This window comes from Mesoplodon bidens, assembly GCF_964165515.1.
Source record: "Mesoplodon bidens genome assembly, chromosome: 9".
Classification (NCBI taxonomy): domain Eukaryota; kingdom Metazoa; phylum Chordata; class Mammalia; order Artiodactyla; family Ziphiidae; genus Mesoplodon; species Mesoplodon bidens.
Genome location: NC_138166.1, coordinates 11,329,767 through 11,353,479, shown reverse-complemented (window position 1 = coordinate 11,353,479; position 23,713 = coordinate 11,329,767). Strand labels below are relative to the sequence as shown.

Sequence of the window (23,713 nt, the reverse complement as noted above, 5' to 3'; positions counted from 1 at the left end):
ATGCGTACCAAGGCCTCAGCATTTGCAAAATCTGAGTCAACCTCTAAGTAAAAGATGCTTCAAGGAAGCACCCAGTTCCTTCTGCTAATAACCGCAGTTCGTCATGTGACACCTGCCCCTCCCCCCACCCGGTTCTCTCCGAAACCGCCCCCCCCACCCCACCAGTAAACTCGGTTGAAGTCTGACCTTTATCTGCCAACATCTACATTTCCTTCGAGGTGGTAATCTTCTGCTTTTGTTATTTAAGTTTGGTTGTCTTCTTAATTGTTACCCAATTGCTCTGGGGCTTGCATAAACAGTTAACAAAAACTACGGCGCACGAGGCAGCCGTTTCGCTTTCTGGGCTTGTTGTTCTTGGCACTGGGTCAGTTCTATGAACTTCTGGTGTCCAACTGGTAGGACCTGAAACTCTGTGTTTAACAAGTGCCTGTAGTCAAAACAGTTGGCGTGTGCAAGCTGGTACTGACTGCAGCTGGTCAGCCGTCGGGTCCTGGACCGTGCAGAACCCCGAACCCCGAATCACGGTGCTCTGTTTGGGGGCCGGGCTTTTGTTGTTGTTTAGTGTGGGAAGGGGGCGGTTGCTTCCTTTTTTTTCTTTTTCTTTTCTGTGATGGCATCCGTGCTAATATGGATCGCTTCAGGTTCCAAAAGTGCAACGTGTTTACAGTCGTCGTAGAATCAGATTAAGTTGGCAGCCCGAGTCTCTCTGTAAGTGGTTTTAGTTTACATTTCTTCTAGCAGGATGTTTTGCATAAATTTTGCTGATCCTGGGTTATTTATAGACTTTTTTGAAAAAACGGGCATGCCTGAGAGTTTTCTAACTGCTGAAAGTGAAATCCGTTTCTGCATTTAGAGAAACGGCCGGGCATGTGCAGCAGAAGGTTATTTTAGCTCTTGAAAATTAATTTCTCCGCGAGGTCATTTGATAACATTCCCGAGCATACTGTCCAGCCGCCGACATCAGATACCCTGATAATTGTCTCAGGACGTGTTGTTTGCTTTTGGTTGGTCACAAACGGAGTAAAATGAAAGTAATGATGCCATTTCCTCTGGGACGCTCTGGGAGAATGGATGCAGTGATTGGGTATTGTTTCAAACGTCCGAAATGGGTTCGTGGTGGTGGTTTTGTCCAACCCTGGGGAGCAGTGCAGCCGGCCCAGAAGCCGGGCGGCGGGACTTGCCGAGAGCCTGGGGGAGGGGCAGAGGAAGACCGGTCGCTGGAAAGTGAGTGGGTTTTCCAGTTTGTCCTCATGTAAATGACAGTGATACTGAAGGATTTATAGTACTAAAAGGAAATAAGAATATTCAACGGCAAGATAGCATATTGGCTGAAATCTGTTTGATTTTTCTGGCTCTGGCGGTAGCATCTTTGGGGACCGCGTGCGTGTTTGCGTGAGAACTGAAGCCGGGCACGATCGAAATCACTAAGCCCGCATTAGCACTCTATGAAAAGGCTTCCCATAATATTTACCAGACAGTTGGCTAAAAATTGGTCTGCTTTGCCCCCTGAATGGCTGTGTAATTAAATCGGCCCTTGAGAGCGTACCTTGAGCACCTCCCATCTCCGTGTCTGTGCTCCCGGAATTTGCATGGCTACGTAGCACGTTCATCAGCGTAAGAGTGTGGAATCCCCGTTTAATGGTCCAGGAAGAACGTCGTAAATGAGACACTTCACTGGGCCTCGGCTTAAATATTTTAAACCAAACAAATCGCAAAGGCCCATCATCTGGGCCTTGTGAAAGGCCTTCTGAGCAGGGAGTCTCCCCTGATCCAGGTATGTGGGTCCCTCCTTGACAAACTTCACCACTACCCACCCACCCCAGCATCAGCAACTTACACATGAAATGAAAATGGACAGTCGAAACGGAAATTTCCAAGGTAGTATATGTGACCTAGGCCGAGGCGTGACATAATTCTCACTGCCCAGGGCTGCCACGAGTGGATTTCTTTTTCTCCTCCATGTTTCTCTCATCTCTATAAAGTGAGGTGGTTTATTTTGTATTTTGTGTAGTTTTTTCCTCTCACCTTGCGGAGAATAATGATGAGGCTTGTTTTCGGTCTTCCACGGTTTAGAGCGTGGCCTGTGCTTTCTCACGGTAGCCCCGCTGAGCTGGTGGGGACAGGTCGAGCCCTTTGGTCCCAGTATAAAGATGGGATGGGGGCTCAGCCTGCACGGTGGAGCTGGGGAGCCCAAGCTCCGGCACGCACATTATCCATCAGACCTTCGCCTTCTCAGTGCCCCCATCCAAACTGGATGCACCAGCTGCAACGCAGAGGTTAAGAAACTCTTTGTTCTGATTTGATTCCAATCTGCCCCTATGGATGGGGCCCCTGTTACACTCCCCTTTTCCTCCTCCTGTCTGTCAGGCTGGGATGGGATTGGAGACTGACCTTTTGAAGGCCTCAGGTTGGAGGTGTGTGTCGGATTGTGTGCCTCTCAGCTAGCGGTGACTACGGGTGCCCCCATCCCACTGTATAGATAACCTCGTGGCCAGAGTGAATGAAGAGCCATGAAGGGAACCCACAGGCCTTTGTGTTGGAGAAGGATGGCAGTGAATACTGAAAAGTTTCCCAGTCATCCTCGCCCTTGGGCTTTTGCATTTGAATTGGTCAAACCCTCTCAATCCTGCCATCCTTGGGAAAGGGAAGTTGCTTTGCAGGAGTTCAGCTGCTCTGAGCTGAAAGACCTGCCTTCTGGCAGCCTGAGTGCATGTGTCGGTTTTTCCTTGGCTTAACAGGCAGGTTTCTGCTAGTGGAAGTGGTATCTTGGAGAGATTTATAGCAGTAATAATCATAATACTTTTCTTTTATGTTTGCATAGCCTGACTCAACTTTTAAACCTCTTTTACATGCCTGATCTCATTGACTCCTTCCTATAGCCTTGGAAGGGTGATATTATTAACCTCAGAGCGTGGAGATTCTGGAAGGAGGGTGTGGGGATTCAGACACCAGCCCTTGGGCACCGATTCTTTTTGTATCGATTTCAGCTGCCTAATGTCTATACTTGGTTGCCAGTAAGGAGGGTAGTTTGGGAGTTGGAAAACCGCTTTTCTTCTATCATTGTGTTTCTTGTCAGTTATAAAGGCACATTTGATTGCCTACCGTGTGCAAGGCACTGCTAAGAGCTTTACTTTTAGTCCTTCAACCGCTGGTAGCAGGAGGGCTGTTGTCAGCCTCATTTGTTAGTCATCCATGGGATCCGTACCAGTGAAGATGAAGTGTGGCCAAGTGACACACCTGCCCTGAATGGCAGGTAGCTCAGTAGAGTCACACCTCTGGAGTACTGTGCACAGGTCGCTGTCACCCTGGGGGATAGATCGAGTTGCACGCTTGGCCCTGTCCCCTTCCACATTATAAAGGAGGATTTGGAAGAAGAATAGCATTAGTGGCAGGATTATCCAATTTTTCAAGCAGTAGATTTAGGAGAGAGAAGAGTTATATTAATGAGTCAGAGTCCAGAAAGATCTCCCCAGGCCAGAGCAGTGGACTGACTCCTACCAGATGACATTTGTAAAGGACACCTGTGGATAAGCAGCTTGGCAGTAAAGCATGTGAAATAAGACTCGGGTGATGCAGCCCTCAGAAATAAGAAATCTAGGGCTTCCCTGGTTGCGCAGTGGTTAAGAATCCGCCTGCTAATGCAGGGGACACGGGTTCGATCCGTGATCTGGGAAGATCCCACATGCCTTGGAGCAACTAAGCCCGTGCGCCACAACTACTGAGCCTGCGCGCTAGAGCCCGCGAGTCACAAGTACTGAACCCACGTGCCTAGAGCCTGTGCTCCGCAACAAGAGAAGCCACCGCAGTGAGAAGTCCACGCACCGAAACAGAGTAGCCCCCGCTCGCCGCAACTAGAGAAAGCCCGCTCGCAGCAACGAAGACCCAACGCAGCCCCAAATAAAATAAATAAATATATATATATATATATTTTTTTTAAAGAAATAAGAAATCTAGCTTGGATGTCTGGTGGCCTTGACAGGAGAATGATACCCAGAACAGACAGCTGGGAGCTGCCCAGACTTTACCTGTGATGTTCTCCCTTCTGAGTGGCACAGTTTAGGAAGCACAGTCAGAGCCAAAGGGGACCCAGAGATCAGGAGAATAGTGAAAATGACCTTTTGTGAGGAGTGATTTTAAAAGATGTCTGGGAGTATTTATCCCGGAGAAAGAGGTTTCGGGGAACAAACATTTGGCAAGGTGTCCTATGGAAGGGAAACTGGACTGGTTCAAGGTGACCCCCACAGGGCAGAAATGGGATGGACATGAGGGCATCACAGAGCAGCTCACGTGGGGAGACTGTCCCGCGGTGGTGCTTTCTGGCCTGTTGTGAACTTGGAGAGCTCGGGGCCTGCAGTGGAGAAGGCAGGCTGGGTGGCCCCTTGGCTACAGCTCTGAAGAGGCTAACAGCCCTGGAAGGGGCCAGCAGCGGGTAGCAGAGAATGATTACCTGTGGGGTTTCTTCTTGCTTTTTGGGAGTCTGTGACCCTGTCCCAACCTCATGGTCTAAGACCTGAGTCTCTTCGGTGGAAGTGATGGCTGTATCAGGAATGAGGGGGCTGGCAGAGGGGAGCTGTGCCTCAGAGTCCCATCTGTAAGTGGCCAGGGCAGCCTTCGTGCCCGTGTGTGGGGTGGTGGGAGCAGCTGTCTGTTCAAGACAAATTAACACTTCTTTGTGGACCTGAATCGGTCACATTTAGGGACTTCCGATTTGGAGTGAGTGCCTATGTGCTCTCTCCTGCTGGTCGCCTTAGTTACCTTAACGTAAAGATTATTTCCTTTAGGTGATTCCAAGAAGGCTTTTGAAGGTAACTCTCAGTTATTCTGAAACTGATTTTTCTGTTTGTGGATTGTCTTGGCCCTTACTTTCTGCAGAGTTTGGGGGTTTTTTGTTTTTGAGATGAAATGCATACAACGTAAAACTAACCATCTTAAAGTGAACAATTGGGTGGCAGTGAGTACATTTACAGTGTTGTGCAACCACCACTTTTGTCTAGTTCCAGAAGTTTCATCACTCCAAAATAAAACCTCATACCCGTTAAGCAGTTATTTCCCCCTCTCCCTCCCCTCGGTCCCCGGCAACCACCAGTCTGCTTTCTGTCTCTGTAGATTTACCTATTCTAGACATTTCATGTAAATAGAATTCATATAATATGTGACTTTTTGTGCCTGGTTTCTTTCATTTGCGTAATGTTTTCTAGATTCATCCATGTTGTAACATGTATCAGTACTTCACTCCTTTTTATGGCTGAATAATTTTCCAGTGTTATGTATATACCACAATTTGTTATTTATTCATCCATTGATGGATACTTGGGTTGGTTCTGCCTTTTGCCTATTGCTAATAGTGCTGCTGTGAACATTCACATACAGGGATTTGTTTCAGTTCTTCTGGGTGTGTACCCTAGGAGAAGAATTGCAAGGTTATATGGTGATTCCACGTTTAATTTTTTGAGGAGCCACCATACTGTTTTCCATAGAGGCTGCACCATTTTACGTTCCCACGGACTGTGTCCAAAGGTTCCAGTTTGTCCACATCCTCACCAACCCTTGTTATTTTCCATTTTGGGGCTTTTTTTGTTGTTGTTTTTTATATACGTAGCCATCCTAGTATGTGTGAAGTGGTATCTTGTGGTTTTGATTTGTATTTCCCTGATGACTAATGATGTTGATCATCTTTTCATGTGATTATCTTCTTTGAAAACATGTCTGTTCAAGTCCTTTGCCCATTTTTTAAAAATTAATTTGTTTATTTATGGCTGCATTTGGGTCTTCGTTGCTGCACACGGGCTTTTCTCTAGTTGCGGCGAGCGTAGGCTACTCTTCATTGCGGTGAGTGGGCTTCTCATTGCGAAGCACGTGCTCTAGGCATGTGGGCTTCAGCAGTTGCGGCACGCGGACTCAGTAGTTGTGGCTCACAGGCTCTAGAGTGCAGGCTCAGCAGTTGTGGCCCACAGGCTTAGTTGCTCCGCAGCATGTGGGATCTTCCCAGACCAGGTCTCGAACCCGTGTCCCCTGCATCAGCAGGAGGATTCTTAACCACTGCGCCACCAGACAAGTCCCTGCCCATTTTTTAATTGGGTTGAGCCAGCCTGTTTTTGTGTTTAGCATTAAGGTTCTAAACTTGCGGCTCCTCAGATGCCAGAGCAGTATAAATATTGCTTCTTTTCCTTTCTTCTCTTTTGGCCACCCCACGCGGCAGGCCGGATCTTAGTTCCCCAACCAGGGATCCAACCCGCCCCCACTGCAGTGGAAGTGTGGAGTCTTAACCACTGGACCGCCAGGGAAGTCCCCATCTTATTTTCTTAAGCCATCTGTTTGCTGAAAACCTAGTCCACCTACTTATTACCAGGCGCCTGAGATGAGGAGAGAGAACAGTGCAAGAGGGAAGGGAAGGTACTTCACAAGGACCAGAGGGCTCTGGGAGAGCTGGCGCATGGAAGCTGTTCACATCTCTGTCCCCCAGGTCATCCTGGCACTCTCAGCAAACAGATACTAGGAAAGTCGCTCACAGCTGTCTCTGGGAAGACTCAGGCTCCCGGGCCGCAGAGCCTGCTCTCTCATCTGTGCTTCTTCTGAGCATTGCAACATTCAGCAGGCCTCCTCTTGACAGTCCCCTGAGCAGGGGAAGTGTGCCCATGAGCCCTTGACCCTCTTGCCTAGAGTCTGGAGGATACGGCGCACAGCCTTACCCTGTCTCCAGCCCTCTCTGTAGGGCTGGGTTGGGTGGGTGGTCGAGTCACACCCCCTCATTCCCACTGGCTCCATTCCAAAGAAATGGAATTGTAGAAACCAGTCCTGCTTTGCCAAGCGGCCTAGCCCTTTCCCAGCCAGAAACGGATTCTGCTATATTCTGGGAAGAAACTCTCTCTGCGACAGGGGAAAAGGAAGCCCAGAGTCAGAGACCCAAAATCATGTTCTCCTTGAATAGTTCTCCCATGGGAGACTCCCTCTCTCTGGCTTTGGTTATATGATCAAGCTGCTGGAGATGGTCCCAGCCCGAGACAGCCTTACAAAGGCCAAGTTAGCACTGCCCAGCTTACGTGCCATGGTCTGAGATGATGCCATCTTCCCATGATCTGAAATTCTCCAGTAGAGGCTTACTTCTGAGTCTTGGAAAGCTTTTATCTCTTCGAGGTTTGTTTTTATTTTTCCTTATTAAAAGGCGTATACTCTTCCGCCAGGGTTAACTTAAGATTTATCAGGTAATAGGCAGGTTTTACAAAGAAACGTTGGATGAAACATAGGAGAGATCCTAGTAGAAGATAAAAGAAAATAAAAATACCTAAAACACACTAAACTGCTGTTTTTTTAAATGGAGGTGAAATTCACATAACAAAATTAATCATCTTAAAGCATTGAATTGTAATTTTTTTTTTCAGGCAAGGCTTTATTGGGACCCCTGCTGCAGCAGGGGGCTAACAAGATCAAGCAACAGGTTCCCTTGCTTGCTTGCTCGCTGAGGGGGGCGCGTGAGCTTGTTCCTTATTGGGGTGAGGGTAGGGGTGTGTCCAGGGGTCAGGCCGGAGGGGTGGCCTAGGTGTTTTGCCCACGCCTCTGGTGGTGTTGAGTGCAGGGGGCACGCTCAGTTGAATTGTAATTTAGTGGCACTCAGTCTGTTCACGGTGTTGTGCAACCGTTACCTCTACCTGGTTCCAAAATGCTTTCATCACCCCCAAAGGAGACCCTGTACCCCTTAAGCAGTCACTCCCCGCTCCCTGCTTCCCTAGCCCCTGGCAGTCACTAATCTGCTTTCTGTCTCTATGGATTTACCTATGCTGGCTATTTTGTACTGATGGAATCATACAGCATGTGGCCTTTTGGGACCCATTGTCTTTTTTAGACATCCCCCCCCCCCAAATCTACTATCCCTTGCCAAGATCAGGGAATAAACTTTCTAAATATAAGGAATGAACGAAAACTCTCCGCTTGAATTCATACTTAAAATGTCCCACGAAAGTAATTTTCAATCTTTATAATGACGTCTCTACTCTCTCCAAAGCATAGTGCTGGGTATTGCAGTGGACTCTGCCCATCAGGACAGACAGGCCCTGAGGGAAAAGGAAGCAGAAAGGCTTGAGGCCCCTGCAGGCTGCGTGGGCCCCTGGCCTCAGCCTGGTCCCCGGGGAAGCCTGCAGGGGCCATCGTGCCGTCGGGCTGCAGGAAGGCCCTGACCCTTCCCATACAGTGGCTGCTCAGATGCGTGTGTGTGTGCGCGCGCGCGTGCGCGCGCCTGAGTTCATCTGCCAAATTCGGGATACGACCCTGGTCTTTCCGGGCTTTTCTTTCTGCCTTTCCCTAATCGCATCTGGGCGTGCTCTCTTAAAGGGGAAGCGGTGCGTTCTGACTGGCCAGGGCGCTCAGCCAGGAGCCAGGAAACGGCTCGCACGAGTTGCGCTGCCCAGCGTGTCACGGGCTCAGCCCCCTTATCCAAACAGCGAGGCTGTCTCCCTGGGATGTGTAAGTGTGAGCACAGGGCACGCTTGCCACACAGGATGGCGTGGGGCTGGGCCCAGGTCACGGCAAGCAGAGCGTGCTGTTGGCCCACGATGCATTCAGCAAGCCCGAGGTGGAGCTTAGGCGGTGCCCTTGGGCTGTGGGCTGGCGCTGAGACAGGGCTGAGGCGGAGTGGGGAGAGCTGCTGCCTGAGGACGAGGTCCGGAGTAGGAGGCTGGGTTGGGGACCGGTCTATTTTGGACAGGCCTTCTGGAGGCGCCGGCCTCGGGGCCTGGGGAGGAGTGGAGTGGAAAATTTTCTAGCACACCTCTCCGAGCCCTGGGAAGCAGCTGCACTGAACCTGACCAGCCCGTCCCCACCAGTCCTCTGCATTTATGTGCAGCTCCAAACACACTTGATGCATTTACCTACTCGCTACTGATTTTTCTTGGTCATTTTTATATGCAAGCGGTGCTCAGCAATGTTTCGGGTCTCTTTCACTCAAACTTCAAAAATTGCTGGAAACTGGCAACCTGTGGTTTTTCCTTCTTTACTCGTCGCGGATGGTCCTCGGTCCGGTGTGTGCACACAGTGGTCCCTGAGTCCACGGTGGTGGCCGGCCAGCTGGCGGACTGGTGGCGCCCGAGCACGATTGGCAGCGCACCTGGCCTGGTTTCTAGCGGGGTTGGTTTCCTGCGTGCCCACGGGGAAACTGAGGGAGGGCTCAGGCCCACTCACGCACAGCCGGGGGCTCACTCGGTGTCCCCAGCAAGTAGCTGATGGTAGCGAAATAGACCCTTGCTGTATTTTAGACTCCTTCCTACCCTTGGTTTTCGTTTGTATGGTGGTGATGGCTGGTCTTCAATCTTGTAAAAAGCTGTGTTTTCACCGAAATAATTCAGACCTTCTGCTCCTAAAAAAAAAAGGAGCAGAAGGAAAGAGAAGGGGACTGGAGGGGGCAAAACAAGCGGTGTCTCCGTACATGTACACTGAGAGGACAGAAAGAACCACACCCTGCTTCAAGACAGCTTCCTGTTTGCCACTGCCAACTGCCACTCCAAGGAGAACAGAAATGCTTCCGTTATTTGTGACGGCCGTCGGACCACAGAAGCCTCTCCTGGGGGACGCCGCGAGCTTCACAGTGAGCTGGGACTGTGCGCCTCTAGAGACTGTGGCCTGCACTCCTGAAACTGGAGGTCGGTACAGACAGGAATCCAGCAGCCCTGGCCTCTCCTTCCTCAGCCAATATTTCTTAAACAGTTGTGCTCCCGTAGGATTCTTGTAAATGGATGGTTTTAATTCAGGGGCAGGGAGAAGGTAGGGAACTGCCCCCTTAGGAAAGCTACTGCTTGTATTTTTTTTTTTTTATCTACATTTGTGTGTGTTAGGGGAACTTCTGTGGAGTGCCTCCTGTGAGTTGGCACCGGGGCAGCCACCTCCCATGTGTTATCGATCCTCACATTCTCATTTCTTCAACAGTGATACATACTGTAGTGAGTGCCTACCAAGGCCGGACCCTGGGCTGAATGCCAGGGACGAGAGAGGGCACAGGACATCTGCTCTCCGTGTGTCCAGTGACAGGACGCCTAGACCAGTAAACCAGCAATTACAGCATGGGACCTGTGCTAAGATGGGGGGCCTCAATGTACTATAGGGGCACCTGTCCCACGCGTAACCCTATGATGTGGGCATTATTGTTCCCACTGTATAGGTAAGGAAACTGGAGCTCAGGGGGTTAAGTTGTTTGCCCAAATCACAGAGCTAATGAGTGACAGAGCTGGGATTTGAGCCCAGATCTTTCTGATTCCAAAGATAGCAGTGTTTGGTCCACATTTCCAGTGACTCCCGAAGCTTGTGTACAGCAAGGGAATTACCTTGGGATCTTTTTAAAAAATACAGATTTGGGAGCCCTGGCCCTGCTGTTCCAAGAAGAGGAGCCCTGGGCGGCACCAGGAAGTCTCAGGTGGATAGTGGCCTGGGCTCTTTCCCGACCTCATGCCTCAGGATCCTGCGGCCCTTCCTTGAGGCGTGGACCACGCATGCCTGTGACAGGGCCCAGGGCTTTTCATGTGCTTAGCCCAAGGCACCTGGGTAAAGGCCACTGATGTGGCCTCAAGACAGTCTTGGGAAGATTCGGCCCAGCTGTTCAGGTATTTTAGACATTGGGAATCCCCGTTCTTGTATCTTCCCACCAAAGATACCCCAGCTTTGCCCAGCTTCCGGCTGCCTGCCACTCCTGTCCCTCCAGTGCCCCTGGAGCGGGGATGGTGTCAGCTGTGCCATCTTAAGGTAGAATCCAACAGCTTATCGTAAAGCTGGAAGCCACCAGTTTTCACCTTAGCTGTGGTGGTTCTGTTTTTACACTCATGTGACTTGCACAGTGGGTATGTTGGTGGTTGGGGCCGAGGTCACTCTGACGGAGAAGTTAATACCATGAAGGTGGGACTCCTTGTCAACGCCTCCACTACCATATTGGCTCCAGACACACGGGAATAGCTGGGGCAATAAAAGGCGAGGATGGCAGCTCTGTCCCATGGGGCAGGCAGGCTGTTCACTGGCCTCAGGTCCTCCAGGTGGCAGCCCACCTTCAGAGGGGACCCTGTTCTCTACTCTCAGGGTGACCAAGTGGTGGCCAGCCAGGACCTGGAGAGTGTGTCCTCTCCCTGAGGGAACCCTCGGGCCATGGCAGTGTCTGACTTAATCACCACCATTATATTTCGGTGCTTGGCGCATGGTACGTGCCAAAGAGATGCTTTAAAAAATGAGTGAGTGAATGAATGAGGTGTGACTTTAACACATGCTTTTCTCTCTTTCCTCCTTTTGTATTTGCACCTGTTTTCTCCCCTTTGGCCTCTCTGGTTAAGGATGTGTTAGTGTTTCTGTTGTTGTTGTTGTTTGTTTTTCTTTTATGGATTTAAAAAACAATTTTAACAAAAATAGAGGCATCCTATATCCTTCCCGTTTTTCCTTTTCTATCTATGTTATATATTCATATATATATATGTTAAATGTTTTACATTTTTATAAAGTAATGATTAGTGTTTGCATATACTGGTGATATTTTTAATTTTCTTGTGAATTTGGGTAGTACTGGCTCACATACACATTTCCTTAGATTGAGATAACCCTCATACCTGTCATTTTCAGTTGTTTTATCATAGACCAGGTTGGTTATGGTATTTTTTACTATTGTAAGCAATGCTGCTGAGAATATCTTTGAACTTTTCTTGGCGGGGGGATATTTCCTTGAGGTCTATTTTCCAGACTAAATTACCAGGTTACCAGATCAAATGCTTTTTTTTTTTTTTTTTTTAATAGATTTCTTTTATTTATTTATTTATTTATTTATTTATTTTTGCCTGCGTTGGGTCTTCGTTGCTGTGCGCGGGCTTTCTCTCGTTGTGGCGAGCGGGGGCTACTCTTCGTTGCGGTGCGAGGGCTTCCCACTGCGGTGGCTTCTCTTGTTGTGGAGCACAAGCTCTAGGCGCGCAGACTTCAGTAGCTGTGGCTCGCGGGCTCTAGAGCACAGGCTCAGTAGTTGTGGCGCACGGGCTTAGTTGCTCCGCGGCACGTGGGATCTTCCCGGACCAGGGCTCGAACCCGTGTCCCCTTCATTGGCAGGCGGATTCTTAACCACTGCACCACCAGGGAAGCCCTGTGAGTGCTTTGGAACCGATGTCATCAACACGAGGTTGCTTTCCAGAGAACTGTCATCCCTTGGAAGTACCCCCAGCAGTGTGTACATGTGTTTGTTTCCCCACTGGTCTATATTGCTGAGGGGGGTTTCTCCTTCAGCTAGGTTAAACGTCTAGTGAGGGCATCCTTGGGGGCTGATGGAAGTACATCAGGGCCCTGGAAAGTCCCTGGGACTCCCCAAATCCTACCCAGCAGTGGTTGATACCAGAAATGTATACCTTAGTATAACTAACCAATAGAAGAGTGCAGGTGGGGTGGGGGAATGCCTCAGAGAGGGAGATGTAGAAAGCATCCCAAGTTATCTAACTTCAGAGCTGTATCCTGGGCCAGCTCTGAAAATCGGGGACGCTTTGTTAGAATCTTCAGACAAGTTGTATTGCTTACGTGTAGAGGAAGGACAGTGTCCCACAGGGTGGCATGGTGGAAAGGGCATTGACTCTGGGGCCAGGCAGGCCTGGGCTCACCTTCTAACTGCCAAGGCCACTGTGACCTTGGCCTTGTTTCATAATCTTGCTAAGCTTTAATTTCCCCATCTACAACGAGGAGGCTAACAGTATCCACTTTGGGGGGTTGTTGGGTAGATTGCATGAGCTGGTAGGTGTAAAAGTAGCTTGCTCAGTGCCTGACACATAGTAGGCACCCAAGGAATGCTGCTTCTCTTCCTAACTGAATGAATGGGCACAGAGTGACCACATGGCCGAGAAACCAACCCAAAGCCTAGGGGGATTTGAGAACTGAGCTGGCACGAGCAGTGTAGGCACCGGCCCACAGTGGCTTTTGTCAAAGGGCCCCAGGTGGTGTGTGTTGCCCATCTGGGTAGCCAGTGAAGAGGGGTAAAGAAGAACTAGTATAAGTTAACTGGTGACAGGCACCTGTGCTTGAAGGAACACCTCCCCAGCCACTCAGGCCCTGACAGCTTTTATTTATTTATTTATTTTTGGCTGCGTTGGGTCTTCATTGCTGCGCACGGGCTTTCTCTAGGCGTGCAGGCTTCAGTAGTTGTGGTTCGCAGGCTCTAGAGGGCAGGCTCATTAGTTGTAGCACACGGGCTTAGTTGCTCCATGCATGGCATGTGGGATCTTTCCAGACCAGGGCTCGAACCCGTGTCCCCTGCATTGGCAGGCGGATTCTTAACCACTGCGCCACCAGGGAAGCCCCCTGACAGCTTTTAAAGAGGCACCGCAGCCCAAGGAGGGAGTGCGCGCCTGGGCAGCTCACGAGCACTCCTGGCACAGGAGCTGCTTGGCACGCCTCTGCCTGCCACTTGCTGCCTGCCTTAGTCACTTGACTTTCCTGTGTCTTCATTTCCTCCCCTGCTGAGGAAAGCTGATTCAATAGCCCCCCTCTAACCACCATGGCACTATATTTAGTGCCCAGCTACAACTGTGGCAAATGAGACCACAGCTCAGATGCTACCCCTGCTCGCTCCACTTCCGAGCCTTAACAGACCCTGGACAGGTTTCCGAAATGCAACCTGCCTCAGTTTCCACAGCTGTAAAATGGGGGGATACCTGCCTCACCCCCTCACCAAGTGGTTGCAGGATACAGCTAGCGTGGTTCCTGCATGATTCCCCGGGCCAGGGGTGCCTCTCCTGCATGATTCCCCGGGCCAGGGGTGCCTCTCACCCTCTGGCTCCAGTTTACTTTTGGAAGGTCCCTTGGAGTTCAGGGTTGTCCTTTATGGAAAGCATCCTGACCGCAGCTACTAAAGCAGATAGAATCCATTGATAAAATAGAACCCGGCTAATGATTTGCCAAGCACCTGCTCTCAGAGGTGAGGGCTGAAAGAGACTCAGCACTGTCAAATGAGCAAGCCAGGAGCTGGCCTAAGCCCAAGTGAGTTTACACAAGCGTGTCGGGCCACAAGGGACTGTGGTGCGCACACTCTGTTGGGGGCAGGGGCGGGGCGGGGATTGATCCCTTAAACACCATATTGGAAAATTCCCAATGCGTTCTTTCTAAAACTGGTACAGGGAACCACACTGGGTGTTGGCGGCCGGCTCAGCCATTCGTGAGGCGTCTGTGCTGAGGTTTTAAATGCAGGACACTGATGCTGTGAGTATAAAAATATCTCAGTGAATAAGCATGGGGGGAGGGGAGGGTTCCGAATTTTTACTGAGATGCAATGGCCTGAGAACCTGGTGGACTTTTCCCAGTGGAGAGTAGTAAGGCGAGAGGATTGTGGAGACACCAGGGCTCCCCACATGGTGTCTGCAAGCCCCCTGCTCAGCTGGTCTCTGGGATTGCACCCTGGAGTCCCTCATGGATGGTTAGGCTGTACACAGTGAAGCAAGTGGTCTTAGAACAGCCAGTGGCTGAGGCCATGCTCTGGATTTCCTGTGATGGAAATGCAAAAAAAGTAAAAGGATTTGGTTTTTCCTTTCTTTGGTCATTTCTTTGGGGTTGAGGTCTCAGGCTATGGCTGATGGGTACCTTAAAAGCTGCCACATTAGGTGTTTTTCCCCCTCTCCCTAGGAGAGTCAGGTGCCCTGCTGAAATGCCCGTACTCAATGGGGAGGGGAGGTGTCCAGCAGCCTTCCAGGCTCTCCCTGTGTGCTGCAGCATCTTCCAGGATTTCAAGGTGGTAGCGCTCAGAGTTAAAACCACAGGCTCTGAAGACATCCACAAATCTAATTTCCTAGCTCCATGAACTTGGTCAACTTGAATCTCTAACCTCAGTTTCTTCGTCTGTAGAACAGATATAATAATTGTACCTCTCTTAGGGTATTGTAAGAACTAAATACTAGGTAATTACTAAGGTAATTCAAGTATTTAGTAGAGTTCTTGGCACATGGGAAAGTCTTAATAAGTTATTATTACTGTTGGCCAAAGGACAGAAGGGGTGAGACCAGAGGTTGCTGATCCCACGTCAATCACTGAGGTTGTTATTGATGTAGTGGACGTTTAATTCTGCGTGAGTGTCCTGACAGTGATTTTCTGTTTTCACTTCAGTAGGTCAGTGGTACTCACATTCAACATTAGCACAATAGATTGGTTTGGTCTTTCTGTCCCACGATCTGGAAAGAAATGTGTTGCAAAAGCTATAAACTATCGTAACCTTTTTCACTTTGGGAACTACACCTCAAAGAAACAATCTCAAATCACTTTTTAACTAAATTGTAAAAAAAAAAAAAAAAAAAGAAAGGAAGAAAAAAAAAGCCAGACAGTAAGTAGTAGGAGACTAGCTAAGTAATCTAAAGCATGATGTCAGTGATTAAATATTACCTAACCATTTAAAATGACCAATATATGGGAATTAGAAACATAGAAATGGAATAATGTTAGTTGAAAAATAGTCCAAAATATCAATCGATTACTGTTTTGTTAATGCATCTATATACATGAACAGAGAATGAGAAGATTTGGAGAGAAAGGGTTTTTTTCTCTAAGATTGCTTCAGTCTATAGAATATTTTAATAGTGAGTAAAAAATAAATGTTCTGTGAACTGTTTCTGGGCAAGGCAAATGGAATTAGAATAATTATAGGGCTCTACCTAAAGCAGTCCCTCGACCAAAATGCAGGGGGAGCATGCAGGGCGGGGATGAATAAGCCCAAAGTAGGTGAGTTCTTATATCAGAATGATTGTGATGTACATCTGGGAACACTTTACCCAGAGACATTCCACTTGCCTGGCAACATCTTTTTACAAGAAACTAAGACTGTTTTCTCCCATCACCAGCCTATTGACCTCTCTAACAGTTACCTACAGGCGGGTCTTCACAGGCTAGAGAAACACAGAGTGAATAGGAATAACATCTTTCTGAAAAATCTAGTAACTCTCTCCTACCCGGACATCAGTTCTACGCATTTTCAAAAGCTTAGCCAAATGAAGTGAGTGTGATGCTCACCTCCTGAGCGAAGCTCCTATCACTCTGACCCTGTTTCCCCACTTTAACTTCTTACATAGGCTTTGTCGCCTGCACCGGAGGCTGGCAAGCTCATTCTCGAAGCTGAGGGGACAGACGTGTGGTCCTCTTTGTGGGATACCTTGAAGTAGTGACAGATTTAATTCAGTCTGGTCAACGAGAAACAGTTTCACAAGGAGGGAATGCTGCTTCAACCTGTTTATTACCATACAAAAATCTCACAGTAAAAAAAACCAAAACCAAACAAAAGGGTAAAGGGCTGTCTTCCAAACTTGATGAATAGTCTCTCGTTCGCAACTTGTTCTTTGAATTGATCATTCAAGAAAAATTTGTGGGACTAAAATATAAAACCAAGAAGAAGGCTTCTCCATTGATTTAATCTTTTCTGTGAGTTTAGCAGCAGAACGCCTTGGCAGGGTCACTAATCATAATTCTCCGGAGGTGATTTGGGGACCCCTGGTCTCGCGCATTCCTTTTGTCCTTAATGTCACGCTTCTTTGTGATTTATCTTTACTTACTGGTATTATTTTCCACTCTTAGTTTAGCAAGATAAAAATTCTCTTCATTATGAAGGCTTATCTCTCCAGAATGGGGGAATACTTCTGCATATCCCTTCCCCCACCCCCTCTGCCAGCTTGAGCCCACGAGGGCAAATGAGTGAATGAAGTTTGCAGAGCAATCCAAAACAGTAGTGGTAAAAATCAAAGTCTTGTTTTAGTTTTGGAAACTTCAGCCAAAAAAAAAAAAAAAATTGCTGAGCAAGACATTTCTGAAGGGCAGAAAGAACTATGCATTTGAAGTGAGAAGCCTTGGTTCTGAACTCAACCCTGCCACCGACTAGCTTTGCCCTGCAGGCTGGTAACTGATAACCTCTCTAAGTGATAAACTCATCCATCAGCAAGCAGATGGGATGAGCTGACTTTTAAGATCCAGTTCTAACCTTCAGTGATTCTAAGTCCTGTGCTTCCGAATTCCCTGGCTTCACATCTTGGTCACAGTACACCCCGTTTCCTGCCTTCCTGAGAAGCAGCTAAGCCCCTGCCCATAGCACAGAGGCCCCATTCCTCTCATAGCCACTGACCCTGACCTTGGCTAGTCACCTCGCCTCTGTGGGTCTTCTTTAGCCAGTCAGTCCTGAGGAGGGTGGAGACGGCTGGCTGCTTCCTGCCTGTGTCAGAGGGGTTGTAGAGACCAGTACAATTTTACAAAGGATGAATTCCTCCAAGGAAGATCCTGCCTGAGTAAAATATTTCAATACTTGTGCTATAATTATTGCTCTGACATTCAGGAATCACGAGAGATGGGAAGTGAAGGATCAGGTGTAAGTATGCCTTGTATTTATGATAATGGAGTAGAAAGAGGCCTTCAAGGCCATCTAGGGACCCACTTCATTTACAGATAAAGGCATGGAAACAGAAAGTTTAAGTGGTGAACTCCAGGCCTAATAATGTGGTGTGGCTGGAACTGGAGCCTGGATCTCCTGGCTCCTAGCCCAGGGTTCCCTCTACTGCATCAAAACAGAGGCCCTGGAACTAGCTCTTGGTTTTCAGATCCTTGAACAGGATGGCTCTGGGACCTGAGCATGTATGCAAGGTCTCCTCTGATTCAGTGAAGAAAGATTCCCCAGTAAAGTTATTCAGTGCAGGCAACCTGTGAACTCTGGCCAAGCAAAAACACCCAGCAATCAGATGATCCTCTAAAATCCACTTTCCCCCGCTCCCCAATTCCCGCTTCATCACAGGATTAGAGGCAGTCGGCTTGGAGACAAACCGGCAGCCCATTGGTACCAGGAAGTGCAGAGGAAGCCCAAAGGCTTGTCCCTCGTAGCCATAGTCAGTCTGGCTTTCTTTCCAGGGTACCTGGAACAGCAGCCAGAAATGCCTCACTAATGAGAAAAGTGGGACTCAGCTCGGAGATGGAGGGAGAGTGGGATCTGCCCTCTTGGCCCCCATCTTCTTCGTTATCACATTCAACCCAGATCTCCAGCTTTGTGATCTCTAGTCCTTCCATGAGGAGATCTGTTATAATTTCATTGATTTATTCAACACATAGTAATTAGGCACTGACTATATGTGAGGCTTTGTAGTAGGTGCGAGGAAGCCAGAGCGGACTCAGGATTTCAGAGCGTTTGTCTTTTGGGGGTTTGGGATTCCTTCCTGTAATTGTATGCAGAGTTTGGGGGCATTTTTCTTGGGAAGGGTCCTTAACGTTTGTCACATCTGTTCCCCTGTAACAGTTAGGAGCCACCGTAGTGGGTGTACACCAGAGCTTTACCTCGTGCACCTACTCTCTTGGTCAGCATTCTTATCCTGCCCATCAAGTCGAGACCACAGGAGCCGAACGAGGGTGAACAAGTGGGGCATGTCTCCCAGGGCGCTGGTATTCTCTTAGAGCCCCAGGAAGGGGCTGCCCACGTCCAGGCCCCAGACCTGTGGATTCTGCCTTCAGCGTTGACATCCTCCTGCATGTCCTGGCCCAGCACCTGTGGCCCTGGACCTCATTGAGCCCTGGAGAGGCCACAGGGGCGTGTGGACAGATGCTGGCCCACCTTCTGGATCTAGAAGACCCTTTCATTCAGCCCTGCTGAATGTCACAAGTCCTTGTGACTTAAGTGCTCCTGCTAGGGGTCAGGTTTGAGAAATTGCTATTTGTTATGTGAAAAGTCCTACCCTCCCCACTGCCCCAAGGGACCATGTGGCCTCTGAGTGGCTGTCTGGGGATGGCTTGGGCTGTGTGGTTCTCTCACTACGTTCCCATGACACCGGGCATCCCCTCTGCTAGTCCTGTGGCAGTGGTTTTGCAGAAGGACCGCCTGGTAAATGCCTCCCGTGAGAACTGTCGTGTGAGTTCAGCTTGCCACTTGATACAGAGATTCAGAAGGTAATCACTGCTAGTTGGTGGGATATGATGTCAAGCAAACCATAGTCAGAAGTGAGGCTTCGGGGACCTACACTGCAAGATCAGCACTCTCCCCTTTGCCTGTTATGTACACGCGTATGCATGTGACTCACTTGCTACCGATGATGTGCTGAGTTCTGTTCTTTCTCCCCCTGTAGAGAGAAGACACGGTTCAATGTGTAGACCTTCTCCCTCTCCGGCGTCTCCACCCTCCAATGCCCGGACGTCACTAGTGCAGGTGAAAACAAAAGCCTGTCTCAGCGGCCATACCTCTGCCAGCAGCTCCTCAAAGCCATTCAAAACGCCCAAAGACAATCTCCTAACCTCCAGCAGCAAACAGCACACAATCTTTTCAGCTAAGGGATCAAGGGACAAAGCATGGTGAGTGTCGGGTGCTCGCTGCTTGTCCCTGTCACCACAGGAAACAGTGTTTACCCAGCGGTTTTGTTCCTGGGCATCATGTCCAGGAATTTGGGGAAGTGGGGAGGGAAGAGACAGATCCAGAATGATGGGATGAGAAACCTAAATACCAGGAGAAACAGGGCACCCACCTTAAAGGACTATCTGCCCGACAGGGGAATTTTTTCCACTCCTGAGAGCTGAGGCAAGTTGTGTCTAAGAAGAGGGTAACGGAAATATTGCTCAGTTATACGGTCACCTCTCAATTTTCCACCCCAGTGAACAGAAGTGTTGGTATAAATAATCAAAAGCACAGCCAGTCTGCCCCGCAGGGAGTTGAGGCCCTGGTCCTTGCGCAGGGCCCTGGAAGGCAGGCCCCCCGCAGAGCTTCCCATCATGAGCAGCCTGGTCTGCACTCTGTGAAGAAGCTGCCAGCAGAGGCAGATAATTGGGAGCTGATGACGGAAGGAAGAAAGGAAATCCAAAGGGAATGTCGCTGCCTGCGACCTGATGGGGTGGGAGAGGGCTGGTTGCAGGTGACTGAAAAATCAGAGGCTTTTAATTCACTTTTTAAAATTTTTTTAATTTATTTTTGACCGCGTTCGGTCTTTGTTGCACTGCGCGGGCTTCTCATTGCGGTGGCTTCTCTTGTTGCGGAGCACGGGCTCTAGGCGCGCAGGCTCGGTAGTTGTGGCTCCCGGGCTCTAGAGCGCAGGCTCAGTAGTTGTGGCGCACAGGCTTAGTTGCTCCGCGGCATGTGGGATCTTCCCGGAACGGGGCTCGAACCCGTGTCCCCTGCATTGGCAGGTGGATTTTTAATCACTGCGCCACCAGGGAAGCCCTAATTCACTTTTTTATCTCCGTCTTTACCGACAAGTCAGAAAAGGTTACCTGTGGAATGGACAGATAGGAAACCAAAGTGAAAATGAGGACAGGAAGCAGAAGATGAGTATCTTCAAATGCCAAGGACCCGACTTGGAACCCTTAGGGACCGGCTTAGTACAGAGCCTCTAGCCTTATCTTGCTGGCCTCGTGAAGGCAGACAAGGGATAAGTGTGGACTCTGTTCATTTATATATCTAAAGAGAAAACATCTTCTGTTCATTCATGCTACAGAAGATGTCTTCTTACACTTCTTACGTTTCTTACACTTTCTTACGTGTAATTACACTTACATTCATAGCTGGGAAAGCTGTGGACTAAAATCATCCATCGATTGGTGTGTCACTGCATGCCGGCAATTCTGATGACTTTGTAAAGAGCTAATTATGCCAGATCAACTAAGGGGCCTCTTGTGACAGAGAGGAAAGGTTTAGACATGGCTGTCAAGGCAGGGCTCACGGACGAGCTTTGCTCTCTTGAGTGTTAGGATCTCTGTGCTGTAAAAGGACATAGCTGGTTAGGGAAGACCTGGCCTGAGAGTGACAGTTGGTGGCCTCTGGGCCTGCCTGCTGGTAGCGTGAGTGTCCTTCTTAGGGTGACCTCGGAGAGCCCCTGAAAGGTTGTTTGCCAAGGCAGCATCTGGTGTCCTGATGTAAGTGCTTCCTGTATCACTGCCTGTATACAAATCTCAGGTGGGTGACCTTGGGCCAGTGGCTTGATCTTGGGGTGCCTCGGTTTTCCTCATCTATAAAATGTGGTTACTGATATCTCTACCCCACGGATTTTTGTGAGGATGAAGTGAACTAATTTTTATAAAAGCAGGAAGCGTGATGTCTGGAGCAGGGAACACGTTCAATAAATATTTGATGATAATGTTTTTGTCATCATTCTCATCACGTGTGCCAAAGGACAGAGCTCCTATAGCCAGGAGTACCGGTTGAGAAGCCCAGTCTCCTGGAAAAAGTAGGGAAATGGCTCTTCAGACTCAGACTGAAGTTGAAAATGGAAAAGGATAAAACCATTTATTCGGAGTCTAGAAATGAGCTATAGAGCAGCTAAATGAGGAAAGCTGGGCAGGGGGCTCATGGGAAGTAAGTCAGAAGGAGACTCGGGGGTCATAGAAGATCATAGCATGAATGCAATAAATGATAACTGATAAACGTGGTCCCAGGAGGGTGAGATGCAGCACCAAGAATTCTCCCAGGAGGCAAGGCTTCGAGGGAGACCGCTCAGGTTAGATCATCCTCCACGTTCGGGTCACACCAACTCAACACGCACTTACTAAGCCCTGCTATGCGCAAGGCCCCTTCAGCTAGCGGCAGAAGGTGGTTTTGAAAGAATCTGACAAAAACTAGCCAGGGTCCAAAGAAAAGCAACCAAAAGGATTGCGAGAAGGGAAATAAGCCCTTATGAAAAAAGGCCTCCAAAAACTAGAGCACTGACCTTGTGTGAAGAGTAGAAAGCTCCTGGGCAATTTACCCAACTTCAAGTAGGTAGATATCTAGACAGATCAAGGGAGGCACGCTGAGTAAGGCTGAGCGTTGACCGCAGCAGCCTCCTGCCCGTTCTCACCTCCGGTCAGCCCATCCCCTGCACACCGTCACTGGGGACTCCTATTGGAGGGCTGGGAAGATTTGGTTTGGGGGCTTCCAGGGCCCGCCTCAGTTCAGGGAGCCTTCCCCAAAGGGCGGCGTGGAAGAAGGAGCACTGGAGGGGCAAGGAAAGCCAGTTCAAGGCCCAGCTCGGCCACTAACTTTCTGTGTGACCCTGAACAAGTCACTTAACTTCTCTGAGTCTTATTTTCAAGCCTGAATATTTTGTGATTTTTAAGACACAGTCCTCAAAAATTCTCTAAGGTTCCTCACTGTCTACTGAATTAAGAGTTAGGGTCTCAGCCCTTTATATATTGTAGAATCTATTCCAATGGGTGCACAAAGGGGAAAAAAAAAAAAAAGCAGAACCAGAACTGAGTTCCCCTTTAAAAGCCAAGCACCGGGCTTCCCTGGTGGCGCAGTGGTTGAGAATCTGCCTGCTAATGCAGGGGACACGGGTTCGAGCCCTGGTCTGGGAAGATCCCACATGCCGCGGAGCAACTAGGCCCGTGAGCCACAATTACTGAGCCTGAGCATTTGGAGCCTGTGCACCGCAACAAGAGAGGCTGCGATAGTGAGAGGCCCGCGCACCGCGATGAAGAGTGGCCCCCGCTTGCCACAACTAGAGAAAGCTCTTGCACAGAAACGAAGACCCAACACAGCCATAAATAAATAAAAAAAATTAAAAAAAAAAAGAGTTCCAATTTCAATGGTCAGATACTCTTAAAAAACAAACAAACAAACAAACAAAAGCCAAGCACCTACATCTAGAAGGAGGTGTATCTATAAGGACCCTCTAAAAACTGACTGCAAACCCCCCTAATCCAATCTTGATCATTCAGTAACATCCCATTACTCCAGCGTCCCCTCCATGTCTTCCCCTGGTCCCTTTGCCTAAACCATCCATCGTCTTTATTCAATTTAACGTTTAATGAGCACCTACTATAATACTATGTGCCAGCTCTATAACAAGCCCTGAAGATATACAGGGCTTGGCACCTATGGCACCTCTGTGCAAGTTAGAAAAAGGCCTGGATACAGCCCTGGACCAGAGTGCACAATTGGCTAATGGTCTTCATTTCTTACTCATTTCCTCAGCCAGGCATCTAGTGCAGTCTGTAACCTGCACAACTGTACACTGTGCCCTTGAATACAACATTAAATAAGACACACACTCTGTCCTAGGGAGTCTGTAAAAAGAGACATAAGCTAACACAGAATACAATGTGGTAAGAGCTAAGATATTGGTAGCACAGCAGAAGGGCACCTAACCCAGGCTGAGGACTCAGAAAAGGTTTTTCAGAAGAGGTCGCACTCGAGCTGAATTTGAAGGGTAAATAGGAATAACCTAGACAAAGAAAACTGGATTAGAATGGTAAATCTTATGATTGAGATAGATATATTTTTTTAAACACAATTTTAAAAAAACTTTTTTTTTTTAAGAAAATGGGGAGGGTGTTCCAGGCAAGGGGAACAGAACATGCAGAAGTACTTGCTTGTGGGGAGAGGCAGGAGCTGAAACTGAGTAGGTGAATGAGGGCCAGGTTATAAAGTTCTGCTGTATGAGCTAAATTCAGGAATTTGGGCTTCACCCTGAAAGCTGCATGGAGCTGTTAGAGGAGCAGTTTTCCATTGTACTAAGACCCCCCGACAGCAGTGTAAAGGATGGCATGAGGGGCCACTGAAGAAGCAGCCAGAGGGCTTCCCTGGTGGCGCAGTGGTTGGGAGTCCGCCTGCCGATGCAGGGGACACGGGTTCGTGCCCCGGTCCGGGAAGATCACACATGCCGCGGGGCGGCTGGGCCCGTGAGCTGTGGCCGCTGGGCCTGCGCGTCCGGAGCCTGTGCTCCACAGCGGGAGAGGCCACAGCAGTGAGAGGCCCACGTACCGCAAAAAAACAAAAAAGAAGCAGCCAGAAGAGTGAGGATGCTTTTGCATAACGCAGGTG

At 49.0% G+C, this 23,713-nt stretch overlaps 1 protein-coding gene across 10 annotated transcripts in view; it reads left to right on the top strand.

The window, feature by feature from the left end:
* ATXN7L1 (ataxin 7 like 1) overlaps positions 1 to 23,713 on the top strand; it is a gene marked incomplete at its 5' end in the record, with an annotated part of 246,286 nt that overhangs the window by 171,883 nt on the left and 50,690 nt on the right. For 5 of the 10 annotated variants that reach the window (XM_081243475.1, XM_081243481.1, XM_081243480.1 and 2 more), the window contains one exon: positions 19,053 to 19,275. In XM_081243475.1, the coding sequence (XP_081099601.1) occupies positions 19,053 to 19,275 (223 nt within the window). Of the gene's footprint in view, positions 1 to 8,371; positions 9,630 to 14,151; positions 14,185 to 19,052; positions 19,276 to 23,713 lie in introns of those variants that run through there. The other 5 variants (XM_081243478.1, XM_081243477.1, XM_081243474.1 and 2 more) reach the window with 3 other exon arrangements.